General features: G+C 43.6%; 1 protein-coding gene across 1 annotated transcript in view; it reads left to right on the top strand.

The window, feature by feature from the left end:
* The first annotated feature begins 66 nt into the window (after positions 1-66).
* KAT14 (lysine acetyltransferase 14) overlaps positions 67-13,502 on the top strand; it is a 67,008-nt gene continuing 53,572 nt past the window's right edge. The window contains exons 1-2 of the mRNA XM_030196244.1: positions 67-360; positions 12,537-12,655. Of these exons, the coding sequence (XP_030052104.1) occupies positions 93-360; positions 12,537-12,655 (387 nt within the window). The 5' untranslated portion in view covers positions 67-92. The remainder of the gene's footprint in view (positions 361-12,536; positions 12,656-13,502) is intronic.

The raw sequence follows: 13,502 nt of genomic DNA, 5'->3' as shown, positions 1-13,502 counted from the left end.
TGTAAGAGACTGCATATGAGGCTGGCATAGACAATTTTGTAGACTGTCTTAGAATTTGGATTGGGCTGAGATTATTCCTTGTCTGGAGGGAGATGGAAAACACTGTCCATATGAGTCATATGATGAGTCGACATGTAGATGATGAGGCCACAAGGACATCCACCTCGGAAGGGTTGGAGGAGGGTGAGGTGGAAGGTGAGACCCTGCTTATCGTTGAGTCGGAGGACCAGACATCGGTAGACCTGTCCCATGACCAGAGTGGTGATTCCTTGAACAGTGACTTGGGAGATGAGGGAGATGCACCATGGATGGAGGAAATATCTTATTACTGTGACAAGTGTCAGAAATGGACGCCGGCAGGTATGTATACATTTTGTCTGTGCTTTGTATTCTTCAGGCAGATTTAGTTTCAGCTGTTGTATTCATTCATCAGGTTTCTTTTTCAATAAATGTGTCATGGCTCAAGTTTATGAGGTTAAACCACTTGTAACTATAAATAAGCCAATATAAATAGGCCAGTATACATGATAGCGCTTATAGAATTACTCAATAGCAGCTCAGAAAAAAAAAAAAAAAGAAACCAGCAAAAAATTGTTTACTTACCATGAATTTCTAAGGTGGAAAAAGATATGCTTATCCTATATAATAATTTGCACCTCCAACATTCTACGTCTGGATGCCTGGGTTCGTAACATCCATTCCCACTCATTGCCCCACCCTCGCGTCAAAACATAATGACGTCAGAGGGCGGAACAGTGAGGGGTAAGGGAACGCTGGAGGCAAGATGATGTCAGGAGGAGAGAATCGCGGGACATCGGAGGGAGGAAGGGGAGGGCAGGGCAGAGGAGAATTGATGGAAATGGATGGGATGGGAGGACAGTCATAGGCTCCCCATATAAGAGGCTTGGGGAGGCTAAGCCTCTCCAGCCCAACCGTGACCTTCCCCTGGCTGCTGCCCCCCACCCCCCCCAACACAGGGCTGCCTGGTGCAGCAGCGCTGCAGCCAGGCAGGTCTCGGACGGTCCCTCCGCTTCTTCCCGCCCTCAGCTCCCCGATCAACAGCCCTCCTCTCCGTTCCTCCCCCCCTTGCACGTGTTTAACCCTTTTACTTTCAGGCGCAGGGATGGCAGTGAAGAGGACAATACAGCGGGCTCGCCTCCAGCTTCTCCCTTCCCTCACACAGTGTCCCGCCTTCTGCGGTGATGCATTTCCTGTTTCCGCGAGGGTGGGACACTGTGAGGGAAGGGAGAAGCTGTGTTGTCCTCTTCACTGCCGCCGCTGTGCCTGAAAGTAAAAGGAGGGGGGGGGGAGAGGAATGGAGAGGAGGGCTGTCAGGGAGCTGAGGGAGGGCAGGGAGAATCGCTGGACAGGAGGGGAGGGCAGGGGGAGAGAAGAGATTGCTGGACAGGAGGGGAGGGCAGGGGAGAGAGGAGAATTGCTGGACATGGATGGATGGAAGGGGCAGGGGAGAGAACAAATTTGCTGGATATGGATGGATGGAGGAGAGGGCAGGGGAGAATGGAGTGTTGCTGGACATGGATGAATGGAGGAGAGTGCAGGGGAGAGAGGAGAATTGCTGGACATGGATGGATGAATGGGGCAGGGGAGAGAGGAAATTTGCTGGATATGGGTGGATGAAGGAGATGGCAGGGGAGAATGGAGAGTTCCTGGACATGGATGGAGGGGAGGGCAGGGGAGAGAGGAGAATTCCTGAATATGGATGGATGAATGGAGCGGGCAGGGGAGAGGAAGTTTTCTGGATATGGGTGGATGGAGGAGAGGGCAGGGGAGAATGAAGAGTTGCTGGACATAGATGGATGGAGGGGAGGGAAGTCAGGAAGGAGATGCACATGAATGGAGGGGAGGGAAGAGAGGAGAAATGCTGGACATGGATGGAGTCTTCGTAGTCTTTATCTTTTAAAAAATACTATAAATAAAAATCACACAAAAAAAGAAAGATTAAAACAAGAAAAAACGTAGATAAAACAATCCGTATCTCATACCCCTGGAGCATATTACTCATTACGGAACAGCTTACGGAATACCTGGACAAGCAATCAATACTACATGACTCACAATCAGGATTCCGCTCCCACCATAGTACCGAAACTGTCCTGTCACTCTCCTGGCCAAATTCAAACAGGAAATAGCCATAGGTAAAAGCATACTCCTCTTTCAATTCAACATATCGAGCGCATTCGACATGGTTATCCATAATATACTACTAAGACTCCTCAGCCACTTCAGGATTATTGGAAACATACACAATTGGATCAAGGGCTTTCTAACCACCAGAACATACCAAGTAAAATCAAATTCAAACATATCACCACTGTGGAAAGCAGCCTGCGGAGTACCCCAAGGATCACCATTATCACCAATGCTCTTCAACATGATGATAATCCCATTGGCAAAGTCCTTATCCAAATGAGGCCTTAACCCATTCATCTATGCAGATGATGTCACAATCTACATTCCCTTCAGACATGACCTGACTGAAATAACCAGTGAAATAAACGATGGCCTGAACATCATGAACTCCTGGGCAAACTCATTCCAACTGAAACTGAACACTGAAAAAACTCACTGCCTTATCCTCTCATCTCAACATAACTTCAAACCCGCAGCCTTACACACCCCAGGACACACATTCCCTATTTCAGATAGCCTAAAAATACTCAGAGTAACTATCGACCGCAACCTCACTCTCGAGAGCCAAGTAAAATCCATAATAAAGAAAATTTTTTACTCAATGTGGAAACTCAAACGAATAAAACCTTTCTTCCCGAGGGATACCTTTCGTAAAATAATACAATCAATGGTCCTAAGCCATGCTGATTACTGCAACAGAATCTATGCGGTTTGCAAAGAACAACTCACAAAAAAACTCCAGACCACCCAAAATATAGCAGCCAGACTGATATATGGTAAAACACGATTCGAAAGCGCCAAACCCCTTCGAGAAAAGCTGCACTGGCTCCCAATCAAAGAACGAATCATCTTCAAAATCTGCACTTTAGTCCACAAAATCATTCACGGCATAGTCCCAGGATATATGACGGACCTCATTGATCTACCAACTAGAAACAGGCTCGGATCAGCACGATCATACCTAAACCTACATTACCCAAACTGTAAAGGGCTAAAATACAAAACAACTCACGCATCTAGCTTCTCCTACATAAGCGCACAACTATGGAATGGACTCCCGTTTGTAGTGAAAACAATACATGACCACCTAAACTTCAGGAAATCATTGAAAACCCACCTCTTCAAAAAAGCTTATCCCACCGATCCATCATAAATCCCCACACCCAGCAACACAATATAATCAAAGATCGTACTGGACAATTTACTTCCTCTTCCCCCTTGACCCCATGACGCCTGATATACTTCTACCTCATGTGACCACAACACAATCTTGTATGTGTTACCAACCATAATAGCAAACGCCTTTACGATACTTTGTAAGCCACATTGAGTCTGCAAATAGGTCGGAAAATGTGGGGTATAAATGTAACAAATAAATTATACACCCTTCCTTACTTATCATGACAGAATGTTTCTCCTAACGGTTCCCTTAAAAACATAATTGCCATTATATGATAACCTTGCTAGCGCCCGTTTCATTTGTGTGAGAAACGGGCCTTTTTTACAAGTATCAAATAAGAAAATTGCAAATAATTGCAGATGAAAGAATGTTTTTAAAATAGTCATCACCTAACAAAAAAACACCAAAAGTTTCAGTCCATCAGCATGTCTTAATGATTGTTTTGTATGAATATCTCAGAGCAACATAAAATTTCTTTACCAGTCTGCTAGATGAGTCCAGGGTTATGATCCCCGATCAGCAGATGGAGGCACAAACTTGAAGGTTCCGATGACAACAGTAAAACAAGTGGTGTAGTCAGGAATATTCCAGAATTTCTGTACCTCCAGCAGATGGTGAAGATTGACTGGTGCATCAGGATTTCTTCTAAACAGGCCTGCCTTCTCAGCCCTGAGGTTGAGCCTTGGTCTAGGCATTGCTCCTAGGGAGTGGTCCCCTGACCATCCTCTAGTTGAGCATGGAGGTGCTTTTCCCTCTAGGGCCCCAAACTTTATGGGCTTCCCTTGTGAGGCCAGCCAGTGGTGATCCTACGGGGCCTCGCCTGGCAGAGGTGAGTAACATTCCCCTATCCCCACCCCATTTTATCCTCTGGGACACTTCCCACCTGCAAACTTAAAAAAAAAAAAAAAGGAGTTGAGATGGGGTGTACTTTTTAAATCAGATTTCCTACCTTTTTCAAGTTAAAAATAAATAACTAAGAAAGAAAGCAGAGTGCTAGTAACTGTAAGCTGCTTGTTAATTTATTGAACAGGTAGGTAAGGGGCTGATGGAGCAGGCTTATGCTAGGTGTCCTAGCTGCTTTTAATTTTTTTTTTATTTATTAGCGAAGATTTATTTGTTAGGCAGCTGAGGCAGCATTCACGCAGTGGGGCACGAGAGAGCCAGCACATTAGTAGTACAACCAGCTCCTGCAACCCCATTTTTGATGAGAGAGAACACTTTTCTTCAATGAACATCCTTGCAGTCCTCATGGATAAAGCGGGACTACTTGTGGAGGTCTAGTAGCAGGCCCCTGCAGCTGTTAATGAGGAGCCGATTTTGGTGACCATTTTTTCCCTGGACTGCCAACAGTTTGTTTCAGAGACTTTCAGGCTAGGTTCTGTAGGACTTTCTTCTTCCCCTGTTGGGGAGGGGGAGGGGTAATTTAGGGCTCCATATGTTACATGCTCCAACTGATTAGAGGAGTTTAAAGTTTTATTTTTGTATTTTTTCCAGGGCCTTAGGGGGTCCCCTTGAGGGCCAACATTCTCAGAGGGCGTGACTGAGTTTGCAGGTGGGACAGGCTGCTCAGTGAGATCTCTGATCATGCATGGGGGCTAGTCCTGCTTTTGTTCTCCACGAGAAACGTGAGGTGTAGATGACACAGAGGATGGTGGGTTCCTCTTGGGGGATGCCTCCCTTGAAGGAGTGGAGCTGTGCCCAGAGGAAAATGAGGACTCCACAGTGGTGAGGTTCTTTTGTAGGGAAGAGCTGCCTTCCTTAATTAAGCAGGTCTGTTTGGCTTTCTGCATTTCTGCCCCTATGGATGGGGATCCCATTCTTAAAAGTCTCTGGAAACCATTCTAGACCTTTCCTTTTCATTGTGTCCTCTGCCAGATGGTATTAGTAGACAGGGTTCTCTGGGGCATTAAATTCTTGGGCAGGCTCTATCTCCTTCTACAGGAGGATCTTGACAGGTTTCACCGTCTCCATAAAGTGGTTGGTCACAAAAAAAATCCCAACTATCCCGCTGGAAGGTGGATCAGCCCTTACGGATGCTTATGATTACAAAGTGAAATTGTTTCTCAAGCAAACCTTTAACACTTCAGTTCTTGGCTTACAAGCTTATGTCTATGGCAGTGATGTGGCTAGGGCTGTTCTGTGGTGGATGAAGCAAATGCCCACCTCTCTGGAGCTGACTAGGTTTGTGTCTGGTGCAGCCTTTCTGACAGATTCTTTTTGCAACCTTGTGCTTATTTGTTTTTGCTTGGCGGCAACTGTTGCTTCAGTTAGGTGCAGTGGAGCCTGTGCCAAACCAAGACATAGGCAAGGGCCGTTATTACTTTTTTTCATGGTGCCCAAGAAGGGCATGAGATGGACATGGGGGGAAGTCACTGCTTGCCCCAAGATTGGTAGTTTGGAATGTTGCTACTATTTGGGTTTCAGTTGGGTATTTGTATCCTGGATTGGTCACTGATGGAAGCAGGGTACAGGGCTAGATGGACAGTTGGTCTGACCCATTATGGCTATTCATATGTTCTTAAGGGAAGTTCCTTCGAGCCTATTCTGAATCTGAAGGAAGTCAGTGTCTCATTTCAGGTCTCCCACTTTCAAAGAGATCTATTTCCACATTATCATCACAACTTATTACAAAAGAATTCTCCAATTTAGTGTTCTGGGTCAGCACTTCCAGCTTTGGGCCCTGCAGTTTGTGTTGCTGACAGCACTAAGAACCTTTCCAAAGTGGTAGTTGTGCTGGCCCACCTTGTATCCATCTGTACTTGGATGATTGGTTGATCTTAGCTGATTCTGAGGTGGAGTTGAGGCTAGTGACCTCTCAGATGATTTGGCTGCTCAATTCCCTGATCTGGGTAGTGAACTGTGCCAAGAGTTCCTTCTTATATGTTAGAATACCTCAGTGTTATTTTTGACACCAAGCAGGGTTGATCTTGAGGCACAGGAAAGGTTGTTCTGTGTGCAGCAGGCACCATGGGTCTGGGACTGCCTGCAGCTCTAGAGTCCATGATAGTGATGTTCAAAGTAGTTCCTTGGGTGAGAGTCCACATGGGACCCCCTTCAGTGGATGCTGATGTTGCACTGGTCTCCTATATTCCAATGAAACAATATTTGACTCCCAGCCTGCTGGAATTTGAAGCTGTGTATGGTACAGTGGGACTTTTCAGATCATCTCCTCAAGGACACCTCGGACTGGTTGTTGCTTCCATGGGTGCAAGTCTGGTGGACTGGGATGCCCACTGTTGTCTAGGTCACGTGTTACGGGGTGTTGGACTGTGCAGGAGACCTTCTGGAATATCAGTCATCTGGAGACCAGGACCTTTGGCACTTTGCCTTTCCTTGTAAGAGCAGTTGAAAATGCAGTCAGGGTACTGTTGGACAATGCAGTGGCGGTGGCATACCTCAACAAGCAAGGCTGGACCAGGATTACAGCAATATCTTTGGAGATAGGTTGAATTTAGATCCTGGGTGGAATGCCATTCTGGTGACAAGCTCGGCAGCTCATAGCTGAAGTAGACAATATTAATGCAGATGTTCTCAGCAGGCAGTCCTGGATCCAGGGGAGTGGGTGTTTCCATCTACTTTTCATATCCTAGTAGATTTTTGGGGCATTCACTGCATCAGCCTCATGGCCTCCAGCCAGAACATTAAGTCTTTGTGTTTCTTCAGCCGCAGAAAAGAGGGGGGTTCGGTGGGGATCAATGCCCTGCTTCAGTTTTAGCCAAAGGTGGAGCCTATCTGTGTATTCCCTTCAGGGCCCTAATTCACCAGGTGCTTCGTAAGGTGGCAAAGCTTCTGTGTCTGCTAATCATGGTAGCACTGGATTGGCCCCATCAGCCGTAGTACACTGACCTCATTTGGCTACTTGCGGGGTCCCTATTTTTACATCCAAGGGGACTCAGACTTTTGCAGCAAGGGACAGTCCTCATGGAGAATCTGTATCCCTTCTGGTTTATGGCTTGGCCCTTGGGAGGCTATGTCTGAAATACAGAGGCTACCATTCCTCTATCGTAGCAACCTTGCTGCAGGCTTGTCAGCCTTCTATATCTCTGCTATATGTCTATGCTTGCAGGTGTTTGAAGTTTGTACAGCGCAGATCTGCCATCAATCCTGGCCCTGAACCTTTAGAAAAGTAAGGACTAGGCTCAAGGTCAACACTCCGCTTCAGAAAGGCCAGGATTGATGGTCTCTTTGTGGATGCTCAGCCAGATGTTGGCCTTTTTTTTTTTTTTTTAAACTTTAGGGTGGTTAAGCAAATTTGTCCCCCATTGTAAGATGTGGATCCCCCTTGGGACTTTAGTTTTGTCCTAATGGCTATTTCCAAGCTGTCCATTTGAGTCTTTGAAGCATTCTTTTCTGGAGGTTTTGTTATTGAAAACAGTCCTTCTAGTGGCCATTTGTTCACTCAGGAGAGTAGAGAGTATCCAAATTGCAGAAATTCTTATCTGTCTCTTTTAGCTGACTCTGTTTCCATTAGAATGGTACCATCCTTTCTGCTGAAGATGGTCTCCCCCTTTTTCGGAGTCAGACAAGTTGGATGTAGAGAGTTGGGTTACTTGAAAGTCACAAATTCATGTAGTAAGTCAGGTAGGCTATTCATATTGTTTCATGGGCAGTACAAAGGCGAAACTGTCTTAAAATCTACTAATGTCCACTGGATATAAGAAACCATAGGAGGAGTTACCTTCTTAATCAAAAAGAGGGTTCAGCAGGTCTCGGAGCTCACTGAGCTAGATCTCAGGTGACTTCTTGGTGGGAGCTTGAGCAATCAGCCCTGAGGATATCTACAGAGCAACCACTTGGTCTTCACTGCATTCGTTTGTGAAACATTGCAAGATTGATGTTCTGGCCAGAGGAGATACTGCCTTTGGCCGAACTGTTACATAAGTATATAAGTATTGCCATACTGGAATAGACCAAAGGTCCATTAAGCCCAGCATCCTGTTTCCAGCAGTGGCCAATCCAGGTCACAAGTACCTGGCAGGATCCCAAAATAGTACAATACATTTTATGCTGCAGATTCTAGAAATAAGCAGTGTATAGGGTACCTTGTCTTCTGCACAGTGGGATAAACTTTGGTACATCCTGTCAATCTGTACTGGTCTAGCAGGACTCAAGGACAGGAAATAATCAGGTAAGATAGATTTCTCCTTCTTGATCATTCTGCTAGACCAGTCCAGGACCCATCCAGGGGATGTCTTGAGTCCTCATAGTCCAGGGCTTTAGGCTGCCCTTTCCTGTTCATTATACATAGTTTTCTTTATTCTGGGATCTGCGTAGGGTTTCCCCAGTTGATAATGGGTTCCATGTGTATGTAGGTTAGTTAATTCTTAGCTTTGGTTTTAGCATGTTGGAATACTCATTGCTGCACCACCTACATAGTAACATAGTAGAGGACGGTAGATAAAGACCTGTATGGTCTATCCAGTTTGCCCAACAAGATAAAACTCATAGCATAAGGTATGATGTGATACTACATATGTATACTTGATCTTGATTTTTTCCTTGCCATTTTCAGGGCACAGACCGTAGAAGTCTGCCCAGCACTGGTCTTGTTCTCCAACTTCTGAAGTTGTCATCGAAGCCCCACTCCAGCCCATTCAAATCTGTCCAGCCACAATCAGGGCATAGACAGTAGAAATCTGTCTGGCACTGGTCTATCGGTCCAGTTACTGAAGCTGAATCTGTCCAGCCATAATCAGGGCACAGATCATAGAAGTCTGCCTAGCACTGGCTTTGCTTCCCAATTACTGGTGTTGCCGTCTAATCACCGCTAAGTTTGTTTGGTTGTATGCCTTCTGTACAGGATTCCTTTATGTTTATCCCACATGTTTTTTTGAATTCCGTTAACATTTTCATCTCCACCACCTCCTGCAGGAGGGCATTCTAGGTATATACCACACTGTCTCTGAAAAAGCCCTGATTTGGCCTTCCTGTAATCTCAGTTTATGTCGTCTAGTTCTACCACCTTCCCATCTGTAGAAAAGGTGTGTTTTTTCAAATATTTGAATGTCTGTATCATATCACCCCATCTCTCCTTTCTTCCAGGCTATACGTGTTCAGGTCCTCAACTCTCTTCTCATACTTCTTGTGATGCAAACCCCATATCATTTTGATCGCTTTTCTCTGAACCACTTCAAGTCTTTTTACATCCTTAGCAAGATACAGCCTCCAAAACTGAACACAGCACTCCCAGTGGGGCTTCACCAATGATTTGTACAGGGATGTCAACACCTCCTTTCTTCTGCTTATATTGATGATGTCATCGGAATCTTGATATCTCTGCCTCCACCTACTGATAGGAGGACATAGTCCATCAGTCTGGACTGGTCTAGCAGGACTCAAGGAAAAGAAGTTATCAGGTAAAGGTAAATTTGTCTTGAAAAGTTCTTATCTCATTCGTTTGTGCCTGGCATTATTGGGGATTTCATGTCTGTTCTTCATTCTGCGAGCATGAAGAGCCCACAGGTTTTCCTTAAGTTGTGGAAGTTCATTGATAAAAACAAAACACAGCAGCGGATGAGTAGCTGAGTAGGAAGTGTCACAGCTAAGAATGGGAAAACACTGAGCTTCATATTAATCTACAGAATAGTACTTGAGCACATTGGTATATCTGTCAATAGAATATTTTTTTTGGCCCTAAAATGTAGCTACTGTTAGCACAGACTCATGTGCACATACTTCTGGTGCACTCTTCCATGTTTATGCACCTTTTTTGTCTGCTTCTCATTTGTTAGTATTTTGGTTACTACTTTCAGATGCAAAACTTTCTCTTTACATGCATGTTGGGAAAACATGTAGTGAGCTTTAGCACAAAACTCTAATGCAAGGGTTAATGCATTGGCCCCATCAGTTGTGACATGTTAACAGAGTTTAGACAAGCCACTGAAAGTGGAAACACAGAATAACCTTCACTGGAAATGTCAGGGAGGTAATATTTGTAGCACTAGTGTTCCAACCCTTTGTCTCATACCAGTGTGCACCATTGTGTTAGGTGTTACCAGGTGTCCACGTCAGGATAAAACACAGCCTGATTGGGTTGTTACCTAACTAAGCACAGCCGGACACAGTGCTGTAATTGCTACACCTGTGTTGTATGTCTCTGTTATTCTTATGAAAACACAGATCATAAGACTTCTTTCAAAGTTCCCCCTAATTATCTGGCAAGGCAGTGTGTCAGCTTCAGAGATGATACACTTCCTGAAACCTTATCCAACACACACATTATGCAGACTCTGAAACCAAAATTTGCAAGGCAAAGAGTCAGAAAGAGGCAAACTCCAAAAGAAGAAAGGGAAATATGCCACAGCCATCTTGATGAAAATGTATTTATTTGCTTAAACTTAATTACACTCTTATCTGCAAATCGCCAAGCAAGTTACAATAGAAAAATTGACAGCATAAAACTTAATTCACTAACCCACCTTCTGCATTAACTATCTTGCGTCTTCTAATTGTATTAAAGTTCTGTGCATTGTGTGATAGTAACACTTGGCTTTCCATTAATGAAAGGGAGCCTAAGACAGGCTGCAGTGCTACAACCAAGTGTTAATAGGATAGTGTTTCTCAATCCAGTTCTCCAGTTGGGTTTACAGGATGACTGTGATGAATATGCATAAGAGAAATCTGTATCACTTCCTTCAGTTGCATACAAATCTACTTCATGCACCTTTATTGTAGGTATTCTGAAAATCTGACTCACTGTGAGTATGCTTCGAGGACTGGATTGCGATAGTAGAGGGATCTGGGACACTCTGTAGACATACATGCAGGTCATGGTGTAATAGGAGCGCCAGCCAAATATGGACAGTTTTTAATCCCTGCAACTAGAGAATGACATGGGGTCAAAATTTGTCCCCACTCCATCCCCATGGGCTCTGTCCTCATCTGCAGAAACCTCAAACACCTTTTAATCTTTTTATTAAAGTATAAAAAGGAACAATATTCTGTGCAACTGTTTATAAATCACAAATAGAAAACAAATAACGAGCAAGTATAATAACCCCTCCCCCAACCACCACCCTCTGCCCTTCCAACCTCAACAATAGCTGACTTCTACTACCCCTAGGAACCCTATTCTACCCAGGAGTACAAAATACAACCCTATGCCCTATTGGGTGAGAAATATGCCCTACGAAGCACTGTTATGATTTTTTAATCTGTAGATGAATAATAAGTCATCAACAATCTCAGGATTCAGTCTAGCTCTCCTGTCTACCACTGTCCTTCCTGCAATAGAAAATGTCTTCTCAGAAGATATGCTAGTAGCAGGAATGCACAGGATCTCCCTTTCATATTTTGCCGGTTGTGGCCAGCACTTTTGCTTGTTTTTTACAAAAAATGAAAACATTGTCATCTGCATCACTCAAACATAACTGTTGAATTCATTAACAGCCTTCAAAGTAAGAGAATGACATGGCATCCCCATGAGCCCTGTTCCCACCTCATCCACACGGGCTCTGTCCCTGCCCTGTCCCTATTTCTTTTTTTTTGTTACATTTTTATATTTCTGTTCCCACGTTTACTGTAGGTCCCTGCCCCTGTGTCATTCTCTACCTGCAACAATTACAAGCACATTTATGAAGGGAACCTTCCCCAACAGACATTTGCAGGTGCAGAGTCCCCATTCATGGATACATCTCCATCAGTATGGGTGCTTTTACCTGTAGAGGGGGAGCAGGATTTTCAGACCTGGATTTTTACCTGGGTAAAATCTTTTAGAACTTGACATTTCCATTTATTTTTTTTCTTTCATTTTTCCATAGTAAAATGCTTAGTATTTATGGCCCTGGGTTTTTGAAGAGTTGCATGTTTGAGCACCAGCTCATCTGCAAAGATATGCTGTATTCCAGGATCCACCAACTTTCAGATTTAACACTCAAACACTTGCCTTGCTCTGCTAAACCCACAGATGAGCAAAATGTGATGGGAGGCCTGCTTTCAAGTGAGACACAGTCCAGTGGAATAACGTTCAGAAAACCCTTCCCCTGAACTTTCTGTAGACTTTTTATGTTTGTTTTTTTTGAAGCGTGACAAAGCAGCTAAAGTGAAAATACTTCCAAAGATTGTTTGCATGGAACCTGCTGTGTTTACCTGTAGGACTATTCTTCAATTTATACCTCATTCATTCATTCAAGTATTTATATATTGCTTAGACATATGCGGTTTACAGTTTCATTTTAAAGGCACTCTTGTTCCTTTCTTGTGATAGGCCGGTTGAGAGAACAGCCCAGCTACCTCAAGGGGGACAATTTTTTCAGGTTTACTTGCGCTGATTGCTCCGAGGATAAGAAGGAGCGGTTTGATCGACTGAAACTCACGTGGCAGCAAGTAAGTGGAAGCTCTTTCACGCGTGAAGAAGTAAAAGGAAAGGATTGGAGTGTCAGAAAGTGCATCTGGGCATTATGCACACTCTTTCATACTCGTGCTTTCGATTGAGAGTTCCTGGAGGAGGAAGAGGTTGGATTGGTGTGCATTTTAAATATAAAATATCGAGAATCGCAAATTAAAAAAAAATTGCAGCCTTAAATCTGTTAAATAATGCTGATCAATTTTCAGTGATTCATTGTTGAGACATTTATAATTCAAATATTTTAGCCAATTTTTGAACAGAAAAAAACAAAATTGGCATACTTGGATATAGTCTACATGGATAATACATGATATTTTTGATAGAGCACAGTCTGTTCTTTCATCTGACAGCAAACCTGTCAGCCAGTGCCCAAATCTTATAATGTTTAAATAGCTAGCTTTTCAGTAACTACAGCCTCACATTTATGGGTGATTTATGTAAAAATTCATTACATGACCTGATTGCTGTTGTCCCAGTTATTTGGAATTCACATTATAATCTAAGAGAGTAAAGCTGAAATTCCTCTTTGGATAATTGGACCACTAAGAACTTCCAGATTATAATTTTAAATGATCATACATAGTGGCTTGCAAAAGATATCACACCCTTGTACACTGATTTCCCCATTCTTCTGTCCAAAAAAATAATATTCAAAGTGCATTAAAGTAGGATAAAAGTTTTTCATTGATCTACACAACATACTCACTTTGAATATGAATCATCCATTATATATTTAAAAAGTAATTAAGAAGAACAAGAAACCATAAAGTCTTCACATGTTTGTTGTAGCAAATCCAAATTAGCTCTGGTTCCAAAAATTGCCTT

This window comes from Microcaecilia unicolor, chromosome 3, assembly GCF_901765095.1.
Source record: "Microcaecilia unicolor chromosome 3, aMicUni1.1, whole genome shotgun sequence".
NCBI classification, from domain to species: Eukaryota; Metazoa; Chordata; class Amphibia; order Gymnophiona; family Siphonopidae; genus Microcaecilia; species Microcaecilia unicolor.
Note: the sequence above shows the minus strand (reverse complement) of the source record. Positions and strands in the feature narration are given on the sequence as shown.